General features: G+C 43.1%; 1 protein-coding gene across 3 annotated transcripts in view; it reads right to left on the minus strand.

Annotated features, from left to right (window-relative positions):
* The window catches only part of LOC120574081 (glutamate receptor ionotropic, NMDA 2B), a 176,798-nt gene that overhangs the window by 55,158 nt on the left and 95,787 nt on the right, over positions 1-25,853 (minus strand). For all 3 annotated transcript variants that reach the window (XM_039824147.1, XM_039824145.1, XM_039824146.1), the window contains 3 exons: positions 18,353-18,496; positions 17,144-17,414; positions 5,390-5,582 (listed from right to left, as the gene is read on the minus strand). In XM_039824147.1, the coding sequence (XP_039680081.1) occupies positions 5,390-5,582; positions 17,144-17,414; positions 18,353-18,496 (608 nt within the window). The remainder of the gene's footprint in view (positions 1-5,389; positions 5,583-17,143; positions 17,415-18,352; positions 18,497-25,853) is intronic.

Consider the following 25,853-nt stretch of genomic DNA (forward strand, 5'->3'; position numbering starts at 1 on the left):
ATGCTAGTTAACATTAGCAATTAAACCTAAACAGCTAATGTAAGTCAAAACTGCCTGCGAGCTTCTCCTGTACTATACAGTAATTCCTCTACTATGCGACAGTAAGTCACTTGGTTATGACACAATCGTTAGCCTATTTTTATAAAAGCGTCTGCTACGGAGCCATAACGTGAGGTACAAGGTAATGGAGCCTTTTATACATTGTCGTGTTTCTTTAGAAATAAACAACGGACAAATAGAGTCTTTAAACGCTTCAGATGTAAAGTTATTTGCAGTCAAGTGACGTAAAAAAAAAATGGCAGTCAGTGGAATGCTAACAGGAGGTGATACCTTTGTAGCAACAAAATGGCGCCATCGGAGGTTCGAGTTCTGAAGCGAAGCTTACCCCCTTGCATCAAGCAGGCTCCAATGTTTTTTTTCCGCTTGGCAAGCCGACCAGATGTGACATGGGGGCGTGGCAGCATCGACCATTCCATTTTTTTATTCGAAATTCGAGATTGTGACTTAATTTCAGTTGATTTCAATTTAAAGTTAAAATCGTGACACCCTTAGTTCGTGGCATCGCCCCATGCACAATCCTCCATTGAAGGTCCGCTGCCGGACAGAGGAGGAGAGCAGAGGAGGAGAGCAGTGTTGGACAGAAAAGAATCAAGTGGAACAAAGCATAACAGAAAGCAGATGTATAAAAGTGTAGAGAGTAGAGAGAAGCACAGAAAGGACCACAGTAGAGTTGAGAAGAACAGAGCGGGGCCTGCGGACCACAGCGAGACGCACGCCAGCAGAACAGGGGAATTGTATTCTGGGGCATAAACTCCACTGTTATCTCAAAGCAGTAAGCAGCAGCGGTAAAAACAACAAATGCAAAGCTTCAGAAAGGAGCGAATAAGCAAGACAGGGGTTGAAATGACATCTAAAGAGTTTACTGGAACGGACAACAAAGCCTTTGCTGCCTTAGTGCAGGATGCAGTTAAGCTCGGAGCATGAGCGGGGAAAAAATGTATCCACATCCCTTCTACACAGTGCAATCCAACAAGGTGTGTTTCAGTTTTCAGGTTTCTATAATCCCCTGCTGCTGTATCAGTGTGAAAACTGGTGTTTGTGGAGGAATGTGTGATTACAGTCAGCAGTGAAATTATGGAAGAACGAGACATATGTGTCTGTAGGGCTGGCTTTCGCTCAAAAGGTTTCAATAGCGGTACCGAACCGATACCAATACCGAGACTTTGATACCGGTTATAAAATTTCGAATCCAATTTTATATAACAAAAAGAAATTACAACACTACATGTTACGGCACAAATCTTTTCATTTATTTTTCAGCTCCTACTGCGCCTGTGCGTAGCGTGGAGTTTTTCCTGCCTGCCTCTACGACGTGCAACGTTAGACAGCCAATCACAGACATTATGAGATCTTGGTAGAAGCATGCTGCATGCTTATTGGCTCACTGACAGTGATGCGATTTACTTCTTAGTTATTGAAATTGGGTATTGAATGATGATGCATTTTTAGATACTCGATACTTTAGAGGCAATTCGGTCGGTGCCTGAAAAGTTTTAAATTCGGTACCCAGCCCTATGTTTCTGTCTGTCTATCTGTCTGTCTGTCTGTCTGTCTGTCTGCGTCTGAATACAAGGTTTCAATATGTATTTCAGTTTGTGAGTGTGAGTGCTGCTTTTAAAAATCCCTGAAACCACGAGTGGGAAACAGGATTTGGGGAACAGCTACCAGACTGGTGTACTAGAAGGACAGCTCCTTAGCACACACACAAATACTCTACAATACCTGTGTACACACACACAAATACTCTACAATACCTTTACACACACACACACACACACACACAAACACACACACCCACCTGGCCTTCACAGTCTCTCTTTAGCACAATAAAAACACAGACCTAGCTACAGTCGGCACACACAGAGTGGCAGTGAAACGGCCCCTGAATACAATTTAGTGCTGAGCTCTGGAGCACAGCACGACGGGGGCTAGTGTTCGTCGACTGAAACGCCATTGGGACCAATTAGGCAGCGCGCAGAGCAAAGCGCCGCCGAACGCTGCGCTTCACAACCAGTTCAAAAGGCCTGCTGTTGGGACAGACAGCTGAGGGGGTGGGGTTGGATTTTCCTGAGGAAGGGGGAAGGTGAAGGGGGTGTTTGTGTGTGTAGGGTATTATTACATGGGGGGGGGGGGAGATCACAGTATGCAGGGGATGAAGGGGCATGAGTGTGTGTGTGTGTTTTGTGTGTGCGCGCCAGCATCTGCTGTATCCGTGGTTGTGCTGATCTGTGCCAGGACGCTCGCGTTGACGTCACACCACCTGAACCTGTTCGCCTTCTAAAGCAGCTGTGTGTGGCATTTTAGCTTCCATAAATCATTGCCACATTAATTTGGAGACATTAGTGTAATTGTAAACAAAGGACTCAAACAAATGAGACCACTGCTGAGACACGTGGCCTCTATACTTTATTATACGTTGTAAACCGCAGAGCTAGTTTTCACGGGATGTGTGCAGGTTGCTTTTGGGCAAAAAAGTAAGTTTTTGTTTTAAAGCACATAAGCTCGAAACAGAACATTATTCCTGCAGTGCACTCGAAGAGTTTCTCACTGTAACAGATGCTGTGATTTCAATTCTGATAGAGGGAGAGCAGTGTTTCCTCTATGTTGATTTGACCGTGGCGGCCCCCCATGGCAACATTCCCCCCCCCGGTATCAGAAACAGGGCGGCATTGTTAGAGTGCATGTCGGAGAATAGCGCGGTCACACGAGGATAACTAGCCAGTTGAGATGGTGTGTGTGTACGTCCTTGAGAAGTGTAAGTGGTATAACGTCTGTTGTCAGTTTATTTAAGCCTGGTCTTGCAAATATAAGTTAACTGCTGATTGTCATTGTTTGTGTTCTTCACCTGCTAGCTAAATTGCATGTGGCTGTTGATTCAATATAATAGCGATTGCTCAAGTTTGTATTTGAGGTGCATTATTTACATGCTGTAGTGACACTGCATTAAGATAATGTAATTAATAGTGGGTTTATTGTTATTTGCTACAGAATGCTTAGCCTATATGTCAAGATCAAAGTTGGCCTATAAAGTAATTCAAAAAATACAGTTCAATCCCAACTGAAAATATGCCTCATTGTGTGTGAATAGAGGTGAATAAATATATTAGTTTGTGTTGCAGCGAAGTGTCAGCTCCGTTTCATGGGGGGGGGGGGGTTCGGACCTGCCCCCACTGCTAAAAACAATCCTAAAGGAAACACTGGAGAGTGCGGACAAATGGCAACATTCAACAGAAGTGTCACAGCTGCGTCTTTAGTTATTCCTTGTGTTTTTTTTGTGTGTGTGTGTGTGTGTGTGTGTGTGTGTGTGTGTGTGTGTGTGTGTGTGTGTGTGTGTGTGTGTGTGTGTGTGTGTGTGTGTTGTTGTGTGTGTGTGTGTGTGTGTGTGTGTGATGTGGGTGTGCCCTCCACTCTCCCCTGGCCCCTGACTGCTGTACAGCCTACACACACACACACATATACATATACATATATATATATATATATATATATATATATATCCAAGCTAACCATCTGCTAGATGTAGCCTTACATTTATCAGACAAATATGAGAGGTGTCAATCATCTCATCTAACTCCCAGCGAGAAAGCGAAGAAGCTTGTTTCCCAAAATGTCAAACAGTTCCTTAAGCCAAGTCATTTTCCTCCATTAAAAGACACTGTCGACCAGTGCTACAAATAAATGAACGGTATAGAGCTACTAGGGGTGTAAATAACCAGTTCCATCAAGATAACAATATTATATTGATTCTTTGGACAATGATACGATATTTGCTGATATCACAAAGTCTGCCGTGATGCAATTTTGTTTGGAATCATTTCAAGGCACTGTGATCGATATGAGACGGTATCATGTGCCCAGTTAACACAATCTCTTATATTTCCATCAACTCACCAAAAGTAACTAAAATATAGAATAGAATGCCTTTTTATTGTCACTATACACATGTACAATGACATTAAAACTCCTTTTCCAGTGCCAACATGTGCGTAAAATAAATATAACAACATGAAATATAATAAGTAGTGCAATAAAGGGGGGGTAAGGTGCACATTTCTGAGTCGTTATATACATATAAAAACATAAATATGGTTTTATATACAGTGTGATAGATATGCAGTGTGGGTTATTGCCAATTATTTGAATATTGCCCAATAGTGGTGATCATATTCAATGAGTAATAGATATCACGATTTGACAGTTTCATTGTTGAGCTCTTCCAGACATTTAAACACCAAACCACTCTTTTGAATAAAAACAATGTATGGATAAAGTAGGAATTTCAGAATAAAGGCGCATCTTAAAGATGATTTGTATCGATATTTTCACCTTGCATCGATGATATTGGATCGTTGATCATTGAACCGATATATCAATCTAGATCGATCTATCGTTACACCGCTATGATATTTCTCTAATAAATTGGGAAATCTGTGTGTGTGTCCGTCTTTGAAATATCTCATTAACTGTTCATCCGATCTACTTCACACTTGGTTTCCTTGGTACCCAACGAACTTGGGGTTTAGAATTTGGAGCACTTTGGACAGCGTTGGGAATTGGATATTAATAAACTGTGAATTAAACTAAATGACCGAACAATAAAGGTTAAGGAAAAAATGTTGTGAAGAAAAGCGTTGCCATAATGCTGGCTCTTCCGTGTCTGCCCTTCACAATAAAAGCCCAGCTTAACCCTTGTGTTGACTTCGGGTCAAATTGACCCGTTTTCAATTTTTTTTTATATCAGAAAATATGGGACGTAGAAATAAGCGCTGAAAATGTGTAGAAGAAAAATTTTACAATTTAAAACGTTGGAAAAAGCAAAAAAAGTGAAAAAAGGCATCAAAAACGTGGGAAAAAAAGTGTTTTTTTCAAGGTTGACGGGAAGACAACACAAGGGTTAAATTCACTCAAAGCATTTTGCTAAGAGGAAACTCAATAAAAAGGGATTTCTATCCCTCACAATACGCCTGTGATTACTCCACATTTTAATTGTGATATTTTGTTAGTAAAATCTGAATCTGCAACGTTCTTTTTCAGGCAGATGTAGTACAATGTTTTCCTCTGAATTAGAAGTACACAGTAAGTCAGTAGTAGGCTATACGGTACAGGGGAGTTGCATATTAAGTGCTTTGGGGTCCTTCTGTAAGTCATTTTGGGGTACAATGCTTCTGGAGAACGCTACAAGGGGCAATACCACAGGCCAAGCAATCGGCCCGTTCCAAACAGGCACATTGTGAACGCTGTTTACCAACTGTCCCATCACATGTTCACAGCTTCTGCTGTCCAAACTGCTTTTACGTTCCCTCAACCCACACGATCCAGCCTCACTCACCTGAGCACTTCGTTGGGGTTGCCTGAGATGGGGGTCTTCTTGTCCGGAGCTCCGTGGCACTCAGACTTCAGCAAAGTGTGAGGTCCGCGGTCCATCATCATGGTGGAGGTTGCCATAGTGATGATGGCCACGCCGTCGCGAACGCGGGCCTCCAGGTTGTAGTCCCACTCGTCATAGGAGACGGAGAGCAGACCTGGACGGACACAGCGAGAAGAGGAGAGAGGAATGATCAGAGGAGGAAAGAAGAAAGACAGAAAAAGGTGAGATGGAGTGTGTGGGGGGGGGGGGACGAGAAGTCTATATCGACGTTCATATCATCACGTTTCATATCCGGGATTGCTCCGGCGTCGCCAGAAATTCCCACCGCATGTCCCTCTTTTTTTCCTCAGATCTCTGCAGGGTAAATCCAGACAGCTAGCTAGACTATCTGTCCAATCGGAGTTTTCTGTTGCACGACTAAAACAACTTTTGAACGCTGTTAGGGAAATTATGATACATACTTTCCCTCTTGTTATTATTAAACCGTTTGCATAGAACAATATTATACTGAATACTCTAAACAAGATAACATGGGAGCCACTGTTTTGTCCTTGTCTGAGCACTTTGTTGTGTTCCCGAGGGCATACATGCCCTCCCAGACCAGATAGGGGAGACGTCATCGACTCTGACAAGATAACAATTGATGACATCTAATCTGTATCATGATTTATTGCGTTTACCCTTGGTTGTCATAACAAGCAGCTGTAGAGAGCCTTTCGTTAGGTCATTGTCTATACTATTCTGTAGTGCGGAGACTGCCTCCTTGTTGGGTTCTCAAGTAAAATGAACTTTGATATATCTTCAGCGGCTCCGTCTATCATTTGATAATTATTCTAACAAACGTACCCATGTTCCATCAAAACAAGTTCCTTCCCGAGGCTATTTTGCCAATAAATAGGGAAAAGTTAAGAGACAGAGAGACAAATGAGAGACAGACAGATGGATGGATAATTCTGTGAGGGTATACAGAGTGTACATGTTTTGAACACACTCCGAGAGCCAGAGCACACACTACGTGATGACTCAGAGAGCAGATGAATAGCGCTCCCGTCCCGCCTGACTGAGCGGCTATCACCTTGCTGTGTTTGTCCATCTGTCTGTCTGTTTGTTGGCCTTTGCCTTCGTCTGTACGCCTGTGTATCTGTCCTTCAGTCTCCTGTTCTCTTTCGACAATCTGTCTGTTTATGAACAATGTGTAGGTCACTGTCTCTCTGTCTGTCTCTCCGAGCATTTTTTTCTAGGTGCCCTACCAACCACCCGTCAGGCCATTCAAATGTTTGCCAGGATGCCCGTCCTTCCTCCACCCCACTGTCCCTCTCTGCTGTTGATCATCATGGAGTGAGGAACTTTATTTACCTATATTTACGCACTAAGTTTGAACTTACATTAAGTTTTAAATTGCCTCATAAGCTGTCTGAGAGTTGCCACAAACACAGTGCTGGAAATATAAAAAAAGATTTCATACAGAAACAACCGTGCTATGCAAAGAATGTTCGCCAGCGGTCAAAATGCTATCGACGTCGAAAATGTGGCTGTCCAACCTCAAGAAACATCTGAAGGTTTGTAAGTTAAAGGTCCCATGGCATGAACATTTCACTTTATGAGTTTTTTTAACATTAATAAGAGTTCCCCCAGCCTGCCTATGGTCCCCCAGTGGCTAGAAATGTTGATAGGTGTAAACCGAGCCCTGGGTATCCTGCTCTGCCTTTGAGAAAATGAAAGCTCAGATGGGCCGATCTGGAATCTTCTCCTTATGAGGTCATAAGGAGCAAGGTTACCTCCCCTTTCTCTGCTTTGCCCGCCCAGAGAATTTGGCCCACCCATGAGAGAGAGAGACATCATGGCTTTCAAACGAGCAAAGTGGCAGTTGGTCAAGGCCACACCCCCACCCTCCACCTTGCCCCTCCCATCTCTCCTCCTCAGTAGCTACAGACACAGAAATGGCACATTTATACACATTTTATACACATACAGTATTAGGGGACCACTAAGGTCTATATAAAAGAGACTTCAGATACAGTATTAGGGGACCACTAAGGCCTATATAAAAGAGACTTCAGATACAGTATTAGGGGACCACTAAGGCCTATATAAAAGAGACTTCAGATACAGTATTAGGGGACCACTAAGGCCTATATAAAAGAGAATTCAGATACAGTATTAGGGGACCACTAAGGCCTATATAAAAGAGACTTCAGATACAGTATTAGAGGACCACTAAGGCCTATATAAAAGAGACTTCAGATACAGTATTAGGGGACCACTAAGGTCTATATAAAAGAGACTTCAGATACAGTATTAGGGGACCACTAAGGCCTATATAAAAGAGACTTCAGATACAGTATTAGGGGACCACTAAGCATCCAAAGAGCAGCATGTCATGGGACCTTTAAAAGTTAGCTTACGCAGGGGTGTCAAAATAATTTTAGTTCATGAGCCACATACCCCGAATTTGATCTCAAGTAGGCCAGACCAGTAAGCCACTCACTGATGGCAAACGCAAGTTGCTTCTGCTACGACAGCGTTCTAAGGCCATTGTGGGAAAAAAAATAATGTTACGGACACAGGAGAGAAATGACACTGGCTTACCTACATCTATTCTTGCTATATTATCAATCAAAAATAAATAAATAAAAACGCAGAGAAACACTATGAAACTTTGGTTATTACGTATGCTATCTATTCAAACACGGCTGACATTTTGATAATGAGTTTCATTTATATTAAACTGCCGCTATTGATAATGTGATTAACTCGTGACAAATAAGTCACCATTAATTGATGACACACAGTGCCTGCTGCCCAGCACTGAGCTTAGCGCGCGATGTTTATCTCTTTTTAATGAGCAATCATTTAGCTCTCTTGTTCACCGCTGTCAGGATTTTATCGGGCTGGAGCTAACAGGTAGGATTGTCCTTGGGCTCGGCTCACAATAAATTGGATCTTTATTTATTATTTTATTTGTTCAAATCCTTCATGCACGTTGGGTTTAGGTCACAGGTCCCTCAGGGTCTAATGTTTTGGACATGTAAGGGTCGCGATCACCCAATCAACCACTCAATTACACTAACAGGATTTCTCCTGCGTAGAGGAATTTTTGGCGCCCCAAAGGAAAAATACCAGCACCAAAATGTATTGAGAATAAAAATAGCAATTCAAATCATCTCTAAATGTGTTTAAGAGCAATTTACCAAACAACGGTTGAACAAGCAGAATATAAACTTTAATATCAGAGCTAATCTCAGTTTTATCTCCAGAGTCGGGCTGAACCGGACTCTCCCAGTGATTGATTTAAATATTAATATTATTTTTTTAACCACTTTTGTCAACTAGGGTTTTATTTACTCAAGCATAATAAAGGTAAAAAAGGTACTTTATTGTCACATAGACATACATGTAGCGAAATTCATTCTCTGCATTTAACCCATCCCTCAAGGGAGCTGTGGCCCGGGGACCAACTCCAGACTTGAGCCAGTGCCTTGATCAAGGGCACTGACTGGAGAACCTAGTACATGTTTTTGATGTTGGGGGAAACCCAGAGGAAACCCACGCAAACATTCGGAGAAACCACATACACGTACAAATTCCACACAGAAAGGCCCGGAACGACCTGGATTCGAACCCAGAACCTTATTGCTGTGAGGCCACAGTGCTAACCATTGGGCCACCATGCTGCTAACAAACAATGTTTGTGCAAATTGTCAGAAATAACATGCTGACCCTCACGGCCGGGTCCGCACCTCTCGAATGTAACTACCACGTGTGGCAACGCGTATACGCTTGCGCCGTGGCTTGGTAGCGTTGCATTCCCCGACTCATTTCCTGGTTCTCCTTCTCCATAAACAACATGAAATCAAGGAGAGGGTTAACTTTTCCTGCAACAGATTTCCCACCGTTAATTCTATATCAATTAGGTTAGGAACTTTTCAGTTACAATACCAATTTAGCTTGGATATGAAAGAGATTCTACAAGGTTCCCTCTAACCTGGTGCCTTCTTAAAAGTACCAATGTTCACATTAAGAACTGACCCCAAAGCAGTTACATTAATGTACTTTTCATTTAACATGAACACACAATAAAGTGCAGCTGTACAGACTCTACAGTCAGTGAGTAATGCGTGACATTTCATTCAGATATCTTGAGGTGACAGAGGGACACCTTTGAAAATGGCCATGCCAGTTTTTCCCTCACCAAAATGTGGCCTAACTTTGGAGAGTTATTAAACCCCCTTTCCGACGAGCTAGCATTACATAGTCGGTACCAATGGATACAGACAAAGATCGATTTTTTTAAACCCAGCCCTAGTTGCTAACATACTTCCCTCGCCATGACTAACAGATGTACTCTAAACCCCTCCCCGATGAACAGTGATTGTCCAATCAGAGCAACCGTAACTAGGTCTGTCAAGCTTTTTCTTCACGTTGAAGCGTGGTGCATGGGGCTGTAGTTAAACTAGTTAAAAGGTTTTTTTATCCCCTCTCCAAAACCAAAAAAACACTAGAGCAAAAGTGTAATGAACGTGTTGGAGCCATAATAAGGTGAAAAACAACAACAAGATGATTTGTATTTAATTTATTTTCTTTCTATGTCATTTTGAGATTATGAAATTTAGACTTTGGACTTTAAATTTGGAGAAATAGCCGGAAACTAATCTCGAGAATGGTAACCTCCGCTCAAGTTCAAGTTCAAGTTTATTGTCATATGCATATTAGTACGAAATAGCACAGCAATGAAATACAATGTGCCTCCTCCTAATTAGGTCACTGACAGGTATGGTGGGGTGCTGGGTGACAGCTCAGTGAGTTCTTCTGTTTGAGTTAGAGAGAGGAGGACTGAAACTATTCAGTGACCGCATTGTGATCAGTTATTATTAGAATATTTAGAATATTTTGGACGTTAGGATCCCCGCAAGTGCTTTTTTCTCTTTCACAAACGAGTCACAATCCTCCTCCAGAAGGCGAAGAAGGAATAAGAAAACGAGTGAAGGAGTCGCCGTCACAGAGTGGGTTAGCCTCTCTAATGTTAGCTGTAAACGTTAGCATGCATGGCTAACCAACTGCATCAAATTAGCATGGAAACCTTCCACATCAGCAGCCTGCTCTTTAATGACAGCCAGACAGATTATCTGAAGAGGATGGAGGAATGAAGGGGTGCCGTCAATCCAGGAGTGGGCTTGTGAGATGGCTAGGGTGGCGGTGTTTAAAAAGATGTCATTTAAACGGTTTGCCAGATTGGATGTCTACACTAGAAAATGGGGAAAGTAGCTGAACTTTCTGGAGGGCTCCTAAAAATCTTTGTGCTGTAGAGAGACGTGTATGATGGGCTTATGGTGTTGTCATTTATACATATGTTTATTTGGTTTATGGTTTTTGTCTATTTTGTTGAATGGTCTTGAATGTTTTAGTTACTGTGTCATCTTTTCTTGATTTTTGTCTGGGTGGGTGGTGATGACGAAGAGTGTAAGTTGTTGAAATAAAATAGAAATTGTTAATCACAAAAAAGAAGATGCCTGCTCTTATATAAACTCTCTGCACCAAGTGCCCTTTTATGACTTCTGAAAATGGCCAATAAGTGATTTTTCTGTTCGGGACCCATTGGACGCCTCTGGGTCCGGGTCACGCAGCTCGCAGTGAAGCACGGACTGCCTTCAAGTCAATTTATCTGGCTATCTGTATCTCTCTCTGCCCATCAGTCGGTCGGCATCTATCTGACAGAGTATGACCGCATGTCAGCCGGTGCACTACCATGTCAGTGGGCAGAAATAGACAGGCGGCCTGGCAACCTGCCTTCCTCGAGGGGGCCTCGGCACTGACAGCTCCGGCCCTCCAGGACCACATCTAATGTCACACACTGTTGACATTTTCTCAACACTCACTCCCATCGCTTGTTCCTTTTTGCACACTTCACTTGTATTATTTTATGGCAAAGATTCTTTCATAGGAAGATGCATGCGTGTGTGTGTGTGTGTGTGTGTGTGTGTGTGTGTGTGTGTGTGTGTGTGTGTGTGTGTGTGTGTGTGTGTGTGTGTGTGTGTGTGTTGCAGCGGGTGTGTGCTGCCAGTGGTGGAAGAAGTATTGAGATCGTTCACTTAAGTAAAGGTACTACTACCGTGACACTGTAAAAGTACTCTGTTACAAGTAAAAGTCCTGCATTGAAAATGTTACTTAAGTTAAAGTAAGTAGGTTTTTTCAGGAAAATGTACTTAAAGTATTATAAGTAAAAGTACTCAATGCAGAAAAAGCCTCACATGTTAGAAAGTGGGAACCAAAGAAAAGCACCAAAAAGAGCATTAAAAGCGCGACAAAAAGGGTCGAAAGACAAATCATTTTCGCCGTAGGCCGTTATATTGTTGGGTAGTTTAATTTATAATAAAATATCGGATTTTATAAACTACATGTGTTTTGTGTGCAAATCCGTTAATTTGTAAAGTACCTAGTAACTTAAGCTGTCAGATGAATGTGGTGGAGTATAAAACTACAATATTTCTCTCTGAAATGTAGCGGAGTTGGAATAGAAAGTTGCATCAAAAGAAAAGACTCAAGTAAAGTACAAGTACCTCAAGTAAATGTACCACTGTGTGCTGTGCATGTGCATGAGCCGTGCGGTGTGTTGTTTTCCACATCTTGGGAACTGCTGCGTGACCTGTGTATGTTCATACATCTCTCAGGACGTGTTTGAACGTCACAACACAGACATGTCAACGGGCAGTCGTACAGCGGAACAGCGCTGTGGCAGCTGTAAAGCCTTTTGCCGGCCTGTAAACTGGCTCCTGCCTCAGTTTGAAGGCAAATGCTGTCTCCCTGTCACAGATACGCACACATATACAGTATACAAGAAAAAAAATCACGACGACTGCAGGCAGAGTATCCAAACGCAGGCAAATTGAGTTGGAGAACGTAATGGCAGAACCACGTATCACTGGGTATTTTTGGAAACGGCTTATTATTGTCAGTGATGTCAGATTGGGTGGTTACGTTAGCACAGTCTGTGCAGCAGTAGTGTGTAACTGATCAGGGAAAGACAGACAAGCTGTTAGTAAAAGAGAGAGAGAGAGAGAGAGGGATGGGGAAGAGAAAGAGGGACAGAGGAAGCAGAGAGCGGCAGAGACACAAAGATAAAGAAGCAGAAGAAACAGAAACAGAAAAAAAAGCTGATGGGAGTAGAGAGTTAGGAAAGAGTCAGAGGAGGCTGAAATAGTGAGACAGAAACCACAGAGAAGCGAGGGAACAGCAGCATGAAATAAGGGAGGGAAAAGGAAAGGAAGTAAAGGAAGTGGGAGGAGAGATGGCTCCCCAGAGCGCCACTTAAGGAAGGCATCAGTGGAATTACCCATGAGAATTAGAGGTTCTTCATCACACACGGTGCAAATTATTAAGTGTGTCTTGTAAGCAAATTTGCCCCACAGCTAGCGTGCACCTTCTGCTGAACCCGGAGCTGTTGGATTCACCCAGAGCACACGCCGCCACACCATCCGGCACACGCTGCGCCACCGTGTCCTTTCGCTCCGAGTTAGTCCAGGAGTCGGTGTGGTTGACTGCCACTACAGGCTTCATGTGGCTTTTAGGATGCTGAGGTTGAAACTCAGAAATAAGGGTTGGTTGAATTGTGGAGTTCTACAATGGCGTGCCTAATGTCTACAAATATTTCCGTGCCTTGCCACTCTTGTACAGCAGAATCTTCATCCTGTAGTCTGTTAAATATTGTCCATTCTTATTGCAAAAAATGCATTTGGTGCTTTTACCGGCGGTTTGCTATTGTCAGGATGTCAATGCAACTGCAATACATTTTTTTAATAATAAAAAAAACATTAAATTAGTAGCGTTTCAGGTTAGGGCTGCAACTAAAGATTATTTTCATAGTTGATTAATCTGTAGATTATTTTCTCGATTAGTTGTTTGGTCATTAAGCTATAAACAGAAAAATCACAGCAGAAGAGAACCCTTGTCAACCATTAAAGTCGAAAAATAGTATGAGAATAAACAGAAACAATGACAAAGTTGCTGCATGCTGTTAAAGGACAATTCCGGCGCAAAATGAACCTAGGGGTTAATAACAGATGTGTACCGAGTTGACCGTTCTCTGGGATCTGTTTTCATGCTAATCGAATGTTTCTCTAGCTTGAAACATGCTACCGCAAACCGGTGATTAGCTGCTAATGCTAGCTTTCGGGGCAGAGGGAAAATCGCTATTTCTACACCACTAACAAGGCTCAAAATAGCACCACACTTCCACGGTAGCATAATGAGGGTCCCTACCTCTAAACCGACGCATTGAGAACTTTGTAAGCGTACAGAAAAAAGATAGTTTAGAAAGACACTAGCGTTCATGTTTACATGTGGGGCAGCTGTGAGCAGAAGCTCAGCCCTCTGCACACTGACTTATATTCAACATGATTTCTATGCATACTGCCATACTTCATATTTAACAAAAAGAAAATTCATAAAAAAAAATAAGATACCCATTTTATTTAAACTAACACTAAATATAAAGGATTTAATATCTGTCATTTAGTTGTGTGCATTAAGCGTGATTAATGCTTCCTGTGCGTTAAATCGACGCCCGTGGGTACGTACGTAGGTACGTGGAGACACACCGTAGCCTGACGTGCACTAACTACACGTTGCTTGGCCGTGGCTCGGTAGCGTTGCATCCCCTGACTCATTTCCTGGTTCTCCTTTTCCATAAACAACATGAAATCAAGGAGAGGGTTAACTTCTCCTGCTCCAGATCTCCCACCGTGGTCAGAAAGAACAGGAGGAGACACTTTGTTTCTCTTACTATGACTCCAGAGTCGCTACTTGCTCCGAAGCTAATCGCCGTCACTCTCTCACTCACTCTACCACACACGCGCGCCGGCCCTGCTATTCTCTTAAAGCGATCGACGCACACACCAACGCACGTACAAGTATAAACTTCAGGCCACGCCGAAAGCTGTGCGTGGAGCCTCCGCAGGACCATAAATCACGTTTAGACTAATGGCACATTCTGAATCCTATTCATCACGCAATAAATAAGTGGATGACATTTAGCCTATGTGTCATTATGTCCCATATGATTAATCCCATGATAATTCAATGTTAACTGAAAGAGTTTTTTCCGTGTCCATCAACGCAGCCACTCTGCCAGCTCTACTTTGCAATCATCCAGGCAGTATATGAGCTAGTCACGATTATCCCTCTGGCAACATAAATCATGAGCCAAGTCGTTGTGTGATTTACATAACTGATTTGGTGATGTATCAAACTTTATAGAGTGTAACCTTAATTTGGAAGAGACAAACTGACACACACAGTTTTATCTTCAGGTAAACACTCGCGCCCTCCGCCCTATGAGACACACACAAAAGCACAAACGCACAATCGACTTGATTACACTCACCCGGTACTTTCTCACGCAAATTAAACCATGAACCAATCACATATTTCACAGATAAATGCACACAGACATCACACTCATAGGCACAAACACACAAACAAGCTCGCAAAAACACGCTGCTAACTCCCATTTAGAGTAAATCGTCCATGGATGCCAATAAAGGAGCGAAAAAGGAAAGAAAGAAAAAAAAAGTTTGAGTTATGGTGCTCGAATGGCACGACGATCTCAGGTTCCGCCTGGCAACCATTTCCCAGAAACTGCTGAGGACAGACGGCAGAGTAATATCTTCCCCTCGCTGTAAATCAACCAAGCCAAACACCAACAAATTATCCGGCTCGTACTGGACGTCCAGCGCAAATATACTTCCTGCTCTGAGGTTTTTCTGAGAGTAAAACAGACTGAAGTCGTGGAAAGTTCCACGAGTTCTTACGCTGGCACCATCACGAACGGTTAGAGTCCCGCTGAGAGTTGGCCTTTCTAAAAGTGCCCGTCCACCCCCGAGTACTGAACGTCTGGTTACATGACGCAGGCTGACAGGTGTCTCCGGCGGACTGCGTGAGCAGGTTCAGAGGTTAATGCACCCCAACTTAGATGTCACTTTGGTTCCACGTTTGACCTTCAAAGGTTAGAACAACCTCCAGTGGTGTGTGTGTGTGTGTGTGTGTGTGTGTGTGTGAGAGTGCGTGTGGGAAGACACTCCCTCATTTCTTAGAAGGAAAGGTCAGTTTGTTTTTTGTTGTCTTGCAGGAAAAATCCAAAAAGCGGAAAATACAATTTTGAAAATAACATCTGAAAGTAGAGCCGGGGTGACATGGAGAAAATCAAATAAAAAAAACAATATTTTTGAATCTACCTCGATATCGATTTTGCGGAGATATTGTAGGGTTGGCAATTGGTGCTTTGACAATTACTACAATAAGATTTTAGATACATAATCATCAGTAAGGTGGATATAATGATTAAAGTAGGTAAAGGCAAATAATAGAACAGCTAGAACAGTCTGGTGTGTTCAGAAACGTACATCACTTTACTGTAATGTAGCCTTTAAAACCAGCAAAAGACATATTGTGTCATATACTGTGTCATATTACGATATCCAATTTCAAAGACCATATCTAGCCTCATATATCGATATAACAGACATATTGCCCAGCCCTATCTCAAAGGCTCAGTGTTTTTTCTGTGGTGTCAAGTAGGCCATGTGTAACGGGCCGCTACATTGGAGTGGATGATATAAGCGAAAAAATAGGACCGTCTTGCCGTCCCAATGCATGCATTCATGGTACTTTCGACGCACTGTGGATAAACATCAACTAAACGCTGCATGTAATGTAATTACTCTTCTTATAAAGGGCTTAGCATTTGAGCTCAAGGCAAGCAAACATCTTTCCATCCTGAGATTGTGTCAGATAGAAATGGGATCCAATTTGAATTCCTGATTCTGACTCAGTTTCCTACTGTACTGTACTGTATAGCACCCACATACTGTGCTCAACAGGCGGACTGTGGTTCGAAATCCAGACCATTTAATCCGAAGCCTTAAAGGGTAACGTTTTTTTTCAACCTGGACCCTATTTTCCTATGTTTTTATGTCTAAGTGTCTAAGTTTTGAACACTATTCTATACAGAAAATGTTCAAATGATAATAAATAAAACTGGAAGAATCATACTTGGAAGTAAACCTCTGAGGGCTCCTATCTCGCACCCGGTGCAGCGCGGCACAAAGCCCAACGCAAGTGTCTTTGCTAGTTTAAGACCAGCGCCCGCGTCGTTTAAATAACAAATGCACCTGCGCCCATCTGTGGCCCATGGGCGTGCTGGTCTTACAGGGAGGTGTGTTCAGGTGCATTCTGGGAGTATTGCTATCTTGAGGCAGCAGGAAGTGATCGTGCCATTGACCAACAAAAACCTGGTCTAAAGTCAATAGTGCAGCATTTCATTGTTATCTTAATAACGCATTAGTAAAATGCTCCTAGGCTCGTGCACAGCGCGTGCACGCTATGCTACCATGTTACACACACACAGGGAAGCGCAGCAGCACACACACATACAAAAGATTACAAATAAAAATATTACGGTGCAAATCAGCCATCATAACAGCAATGCTCCAAGGTCCAAACGCGCCTGGCTTTTAAAGGGAATGGGAGATGATCTCTGATTGGTTGATTGCATGTTACGCCCAAAACACACCTCTGATTAGTGAAGACACTAAGTGCAACCCTTTAGAACCATGCGCCTTAAACACACCTGCACCAGGCGCTTCACACCGTGCTCTTAGATCGTTAACATAGGGCCCTGAGACTTGTATTTGAGCAGGCCTGCTCTAGTGGATTTCCTACCTGTGGGGAACTCTGCAGGCACTACAATAGTGTCTCCAGCTACCAGCGAGGGCACTATCCACGTGTAGCCGTAGCCCGTGATCCCAACAGAGTGGGCCACCTCAAAGATGGTGTTGGCCTCTTCTTTTGTGCAGTAGAGAAGAATGACGGGGCTCTGCAGCTTCTTCAGCTGGTTTTGGATCTTCGAATCTCCGTCGTCTACGGACATGTCGAGCAGTAGAACTTCCTCCAGTTCCCAGCCCACGAAGCTGTTCTCGATGGTGCTACGGATCTGGATGGGACGGGGGAAGAAGAGGCCGATCACAAGAGGGAAGAGACTCGTACTTTTTCAATGCAATTTGCAGAGGTGGAAAGTAAAAGTAGTGTTACTTTGACAAACTTTAACTTAAGTACCAGTCAAAAGTAGCTCATTTGAAATGTAGTAAGAGTAAATGTTTCTTAGTTACTTTTTAACAGTTGGGGTGGGGGGACACACACACACACAAAAAAGCGACAAAAACGCAAATAAAAAGTCTCCCGGCTAATCCTGCCTCGTACTGACCGAAGTTGGAGAAACAGCTAGCTGATGTGTGGTATTAGTACTTATAAAGTGGTTAGCACACACAAAATGTTTCGGCCGATGACGTATTAAGCCCTGCAGATTTTGACCAGCTCACCCAGAGACTGAAGGCAGGACACATTCAGAAACAGTATCTCACTCAAAACACCATGGATGGATTTTTTTTCCAAATTTGTATGCGTGTGGAAGCACCAGAGACATAAAATAACACCCCAAATCCCAGAAAATGTGATTTTTTTTTTCATAATATGGGCACTTTAAACATGTGTCTAATCAGCTTTATAAATATTATATTTATGTATACAGTATATTTCCAAGAACAGGGCTGCAATATTTCTTTTGTGACATTAAAGTGGTCAGGGAGGCGAACTCATCTTCTGTTGTTGTGTCTGTTTTGCCTTTTATGTTCTGATCATTTGTAAGTAAGTAAGTCAAGTTTATTTCTAGAGCACATTTGAACACAGCTTAAGCTGACCAAAGTGCTTTACAAAGAAGCGCCAAGGTGCCGATAAAAATCATGCAAAATGTTAAAATGAAAATAAAAAAGTAGAAAGAAAACACACACACACACACACACACAGAAAAGCATCCCAATCAGCGACAACAGCAAGCAGCAATTTGTGCGCCTTGTCTCAGCCGAGTGCGGTTACCTTGGTGACAAAGTCCTGGTAACCCGGGTAGTACGTGGTGACGATGGAGAAGATGTACCAGTCGTACTCCTCCATGATGTTTAGCATGACCGAGGCCTGCTGCTCGATGGAGGGGCCGAACTGAAAGAACATGGAGTCGTCATCCTGGAAGTGACAAGAGAGACGGACGCACAGAGGAACAAAGAGACACAGTGTCAGTGGTTACGTAACAACTGCTGGCCTCCACTTTAATTTAGTTGGCTTTACACACACAGGAGAGCAGATACTACTTAAAGGACGGCGGTGGTTTTGTAACATTATTGGTGGGAACATTAATTTCGCTGCCTTTATTCTCTCGCTCGCCGAGGAGAAAGGCGAGAGGACACCAGTGGGCTTGTAATGATACCGGTCATGAGTTTCATTAGTTGCCTTTATGACTCCTTTAATGAGTTTGTGCACGGGGGCGGCTGGAGCAAATTCTGGGGACTGGAAGCCGCTGTCCTTAATCTCGTTGCTCATTTTCGCCAATTTGTTTTATTACCGTGTTGGAACAACGCAATTCCAACGTAACCTGCGAGGTGCTGGATATTAATGACACTGATTGTCCTAGAAACACACACACACACACACACACAAGCACACAGCTACTCTGGACACGCTGTACATAAAACATTCACTAACTACGTTAGTAGTAGCCATTCCCTTGGAGAGGCTGAAACTAAATATGAGAGATACAGAAGGTACAACAAACCAACCGGCAGTGCCGTCAGAGACAGACACTTCAACAAACTGACATCTAAGCCTTTTGCGACCAGTGTTGAAATGGAATATCGAGCTGGACAGAAGAGGAGGAGGAGGAGGTGAGAAACGCTTGTCTAGACGAGACTCTGCAGCTCTGCGACTGTGTGTCTGTGAGCCCAACTCCTGTATGCACGAGGCACAAAGTTCATGTTCTTGGATACTCAATGCTTCTAATGTGGCAAATTAAATGAATGGGAGCGATTTTTGTCGTGCGTTTCGATTGTGCCCTGAACGTGGGTAAAGCCAGTTGTACAGTAGTCTGGATTGACAAAAGTTCATTTCAAAATCGGTTCGCACCGGGACACAACAGCAACCTTCGATGCCAGCGAGCTACACACCGAAAATGCCAAGTTTTCAAGTAAATTTGGATTGTGCAACAAGTGCAGGCCTGCTTTGTTCATTCAGGGAATGATTGTAAAGATTTACAAATAATATGTTTGTACGGCATTTACTCTCTAACTGGGGCGTTTTGGCACCGATTGGTGGGATTGCTGTGTGGACGAAGCTCACGTTACTGTACTGTGTGACCAGTCAACTTCATTTTAACATCGTATGTGGCGTTTTCTTTTGCGGGGTGCAAATGTTCCACCAAAACAAGTTCCATCCCGAGACTTTTGTGCAGAGCCCGGAGCTTAGAGCCACCCAAGACGATTGTGATTGGCTTAAAAAATAAATTAAAAAAAGGCTAAAAACCCAGAGCTTCTTTTATTCTCCTATCCTGGAGTGTATGTGTGGAGGGGCCAGACCTTACTTTGCAGTGCTGTGGAGATAGGTCTGGCAATGTGAGACCAGGAAGGCAGGGTGTTGAAATCTCTCTGGCTCCTTAGGGCTCTCCCTGTGCTTCAGTCAACATCAAAGGCTAACCTGCCCCTCCCAGGGGATGCACATGGGTTGATCCGCTACCTTATTTCTGCATTAATGAGATCAGGGCTATACCATTGAGGTGGCCTGTTGAGAGCTAACAGTGCACATGTTGCAAAAGCCGAACTCTCTTTCAAATAACGTGCTGCATCCGTGAGGTTGCCATTATCGCCCCGTGCTGTGTGAAATATGAAACGAGTGCATCTAATGCTGCGGAGGCTGTTTCGAAATCATGAAATAATGATGCGCAGGCTGACGTTGTGCTCATGTTTCTCTCCGCTAACTGTAACCCATTTGTTCATCAACTTTCGATCTCTTCTCTGCCTTCTTTTTCTCTTACCCTTCATCCATCTCCATCCATCTCTTGTCTCGCTCTGCCGTCCCATTCATACCAGTGGAATTACTGCCAGGGCACACAGTTATAATTGAATTTCCAGATTCCTGCACTCCCGCTCTACCCTTTATCCTCTGTACAGCACCCTGTTTGCCACCCATGTCCTCTGGCTTCCTCTTTCTATCTCTCTCTTCTTAAGAGCAGTATAAATGCACTGTCCAACACACTCATTCAGAGTGCCAGAGGTCTGCAGAATTTTCATTACCCTTTAAGAAAAATACATGCTTAAAGAAGAGCACGACAGAAGCAGAAGCATGGAAAGAATGAGGGTGAGAGATATGGTAGAAAGAAAAAAAAAATCACTGGTGGGAGAGCACGTTGAATGATAAGAAACCTTGGGTCAAATGAAGTGCTGCAAAACACCGCTCTTCATTTACAGCAACAATAATTAGGGCCTGCTCACATTATCGCCTTCTGTTGGCACAAGGTGATCGATTAGTGAGTATTAAAATTCCCAAAGGGCCAGCGAGTCAGTCAGCCAGACGCAGGAAGCCGGCCAGCAAGGCTTTGAATAAGCTTCTGAGCCGGTCACTGTCTTCTCTGTGGATCCACGGCTGACGTCAGCGCTGGCTACTGTATACAGACAACAATACACTATACGCCGCACAATACGGCAGGATGAATGGCCAGTGGAGACAGGGGAGAAAGAGAGAGAGATGGAGAGATACGGCGAGAGATTAAACCCGTAGAGGAGGAAATCGATAAGAGAAAAACAGACATAACTAAAAGGGAGAGAAAAAGGAAGTAAGCACGCGAGAATAAAAGATGGAGATGTACAAAAAGCAGCGAGGATGCAGCTGAGATTTGAAGCCTCCAGAGGGACAGGGGCAGAGGACAATGTGGTGACAATGGGATGAATGGAGAGGAAGAGGGCAGGCTGGCAGACGGCTGTGATCCGGTATAGAGCGAGTGAGCAGTGAAGGGGCAGGAAGCCAGGAGCTGGTGAAGGAGCAGGGAAACGGAGGTGTGTGTGTGTGTGTGTGTGTGTGTTGTGTGTGTGTGTGTGTGTGTGTGTGTGTGTGTGTGTGTGTGTGTGTGTGTGTGTGTCAGGCAGTCAGCCAGCCAATTTAGGCAGGAGGAGGCTAAGCCTGAGTTGTTCAACCACAGAGGACTGATGCTGTCAGAGAGAGAGACGTGACACGTGTGCCCTCCTCTACGGGAAACGTGCGTGTGTGTGTGTGTGTGTGTGTGTGTGTGTGTGTGCCAGTTTGTGTAGTTGATGTCTGTATTTTGCCTCTTATTTTGCCTGTGTGCACCTGCATGTCTGTATTTGTGTAGGCATGGCCTCAGTAGGGCTCTCTTTTACATATGTGTGTGTGTGTGTGTGTGTGTGTGTGTGTGTGTGTGTCTGTGTGTGCGCGCATGTGTGTGTGTGTGTGTGCATGGTCGACAGGCCTTGGTCTGCCAGAGTTGCCTGCTCTGCCCCAGAGCCTCCAAATGAGTGCACTCAAACACTCCTCGAGCAGTTTTTTGACTCGAAGGGGAGAGAGAGTCAATAACTCAGGTATTTCAATTACACACACAGGGACACATCAGTGACTGCAAAAGAAATAGACCCACTTCCACTCTTGCTTTGTAATATTCACATAAACACACACACACACACAAATTTGAATGGCTTTAAACACAGACTCCGACATACACGCAAGCACGCAAACACACACACACACACACACAACCACGCACACACACATACACACACACACACACACACACACACACACACTTCCAGTCTTGCTTTTTTTAATATTCTCTCTCACACACACACAAATTTGAATGGCTTTAAACACAGACTCCGACATACACGCATACGCACACACACACACACACACACACACACACACACACACACACACACACACACACACACACACACACACACACACATACCTACACAGCTGCATTCAAAAGCCACCCTGTAATAGAAAGGGCACACTCAAACACACAATACAAAACGACAAATCACGACTGCAATCACAGACTAATACGAGGGTGCTGCTTTTGGACACAAGCACTCATACACACTACACACACACGCACACTTAACAGCACGATGAAACAGCACGACTCACAGTGCTAAACTGCTAAGTGTATTGTACACTGATCACATAAAGCAAATATATACGGGGACATGGTAACAGGCTTTTATAGTTCAGGTGCATACACGCATTTGCGCTACTATTCGCTGTGTCCTGTACATACTGTACTGAGTTCAAATGTTACCACAGCAACCACTACAGTTAGAGCTGCACAAACCATGTGTTTTCATTCGTTTACATCAAACTATACAATAACACCAGAGAATTTGTTATTTTCATGTAATGTACTGTTCGTGTCAGATGTTTTTACTGTTCCATTCGAGCACCCTGATATTAATATTTATATCAATATGTATTACGGGGTAAGTTTGTACAGATGTGATTTGGAGTTTAAGGTTATATTGTTTATATCTTTTTGTCTGTCTTGGGTTTGTAACATCCTGAGTTGTTGAGACATGTTATCCCTTGGATTGAATGTGTTTTGTAGATGCATGCACAGAAAAGATCCTCAGTGTTATTATAAACACATCACACATTTATTTTTTAGTTTTTACAGACTATCGAGCAGCAATTCGTTTAAAGGGATATTTCACCGTTGGAAAGATGAATATATCTTTAAATTGGGTCACTTATGTAGTAGAAATGTGACATTTTTTTAGAAGTTGGTGGCTTCTAGGCCGAGAAAAGCCAGAAAATGTGTTTTCGGCTCATGTGGATGAAAGACACCAAATCCCAGAATGCACTTGCTTCACTGCTTTAGCGTCTACTCCCAAGCCACGCCTACCGTAGACAGACAAACAGACACACAGTGAGACAGTCAACGCAACAAAGTTTCCTTCATATTCTCCGATCTGTACCAATATATCCCGGTGGTACACGTGTGCGGTAGTTTGAATGCACATAATTGCTGTTGAGAAAGTTTAGCGAAGATCCAAGATGGCTGGCAATCTTTGGCAATACTCGGAGAAAGACGACCCCCTATGGGCGGGTTGAAAACATACAGAAGTAGCTCCTACTACTGGCTGTAGTCCGTTAACCTGACTGCGCCAGATGGATTGCTTCGCATTTGCTCGGCATATCCATCTGGGAACTTTCCGTTGGAGAACTTTTGGGGAAGGGGCGAAAACACTGGTTAGCTGATTGGATAAACCATCTGTCTATCACCACCTGTTGGTGACAGACGGGCCAAATCAACCAATCAGATCAAACTCTTGCCGAAACCAGTCGGGAGAAGAGCAAAAACATCTTTTCCTCCGAGAAAAGCCTGCAGTGCCATCTTTTGCTCTTCTTTCAATGAAGGAATACTTTCTAACTCGGATCAAACTTGCTGCGATAGCTACGCTCATCTCCTCCGTGGAAGCTTCCACGTTGTTTAGACTGAACAGTCGCTTCTCGTTGCGTCACACCTAAACCCGCCTCAAAACCAACGCCGATTGGTCGGTCGTTTGGCGAACAGCTCCAAATTTTCTCTGTCTCAAGATGCCAGACTGATCTGCGAGCGGAAAACTGGAGCTCGCCAGATCAGGACGGTCTCACGAGGCTAGTAGTCCATTGCCTCTGGGCAAAAAAATCTTCCGATGACGTCATTTTCCGTCATCGCAAGATTTTTTCCAGACCCAAAATAAAGAAATCTGTCGTCTCAGGGGGACATGAGGGAGGGAAGCACGGTCATTCAAAAATACTACCGTGTTTCTGCCAATACAAAGCTTAATGCTAAATCGGTGAAGTATCCCTTTAAGGTAAGGCTGTGGGTGTGTGGATTTAGCCCCTTAACGCCGACTGTCGCTAATTTGCATCAAACCACTTCCATTCCGACTGCAGGCGAGATAGCGTGTGTATTCCCCCAATGCCGGTTTGTTTACATACGATACATACCTAGGAACTTTTGCACGCACTGGTTTCTCGTAGGACCTGTCGGAGTGGGAACTACATCCAGTTCACGGAAGCGAAATTAACCCTAACCCTACCCCTAACCCTAAAAAGACTACTGTCAATGTTAGGGAGTAGGAGAGTGTTTTCTTTCTTGCTGTTGTCAAGATTCATTTATTTGTCAATTACTTTGTGAGATGAATAAAATCTACATATCTGAGATGGGAAAATGTGTTTTATTAATTTTACCATTTTGTAAAGAATTTTACCATGAATGCCTGTTGTCGCTAATTTGCATCATACCTAAATTTATATCTATTCTATATGCTATGGACAAATTAACAATCTCAACTTAATTTAGCATCAGCTTGGAGCCAGAAACACACATAATACATTTTTTTTATATAATTGTGAATAAATTCAGGCGTCACGGGGTTAAAAAATAAATAATAATACTAATTCACACCAAGGTTATTATAGTTTCAAATTTTCTATTAGTTTTTGTTTTAGTTTTGACTTTTCAATTTCCTTTAGTTTAGTAGTTAGTTTCCAGGGTGTGTTTGCTAGCTTTAGTTTAGTTTCAGTTTATCGGAACGCTCAAGTTTGAGTTTTTAGATCTTCAGTTTTTTAACCTGGCAATGTAGTTTCAGTTTAGGTTTAGTTGTTCTTCAAGGTTTTAGTTTTTATTTAGTGCAAGTTTACTAAAAATATTTTTCACTGCTTATTTTCTTTAACGTTTTAGCCTACTATAACCCTGATAAACAGATGTTGGGTTTAGTAATGTTGGTTTCAGATCAGGAACAACTCTTTGGAACTGTGAAGTTAAAAAACAAAAAAAATAAAAAATAGGATAATACACAATAAGAAATAAAGAAGCAAATCCTCAACTTCTGTGCCATGTGTTATTTTAAGATAACCGCTTGGATCAGGGTGGATTACACCTTACATGCTGTGTGACTACCTATCCTGAAATACTGATATAACATACAAAAGCTACCACAGACCATGTGGGAGAATGTGGAATACATCCTAATTAGCCCAGAAAAAAAAAAAACTACTAGAATGTCATTCCCTTAGCAACACTATTGATTTCAAGTCCTTTTTAACAAACCGCTACATGTACAGTAGATAGATATAGGTAGGTCTTCTTTGTGAGGATGTAGCGATGAGGCGAAGACAGACAGTAACAGTGTGGAAGAGAGACAAAGACTGAGATAGAAAGGTAGAGCAAGCCAGAGAGAGAGATGATGGTGGTGTCTGTTGCTGGGAGGTTTTTGGCAATGCATATTTCTATCCTGCCTATAAAGGCTGCTTTGAACTTGGGGGGGGGGGTGTTGCTATTGACTGCTGCTGCACTGCCTGATGGAAAGAGAAGCCAGAGAGAGAGAGAGAGAGAGAGAAAGAGAGTGGGAGAGAGAGAGGGAGATCAAGACTGAGAGAAAAAGCAATGGAGGGATGAAAAAAAGAGAGAGCTGGAGTGGGAGGTGAGGCAGGAGGAAAGGGGGAGGGGGGGACAGCTGGCCTTCACTTGAATATAGGGAATTTAAAAGACAGTGGG

Source organism: Perca fluviatilis, chromosome 15 (assembly GCF_010015445.1).
Source record: "Perca fluviatilis chromosome 15, GENO_Pfluv_1.0, whole genome shotgun sequence".
Taxonomy (NCBI): domain Eukaryota; kingdom Metazoa; phylum Chordata; class Actinopteri; order Perciformes; family Percidae; genus Perca; species Perca fluviatilis.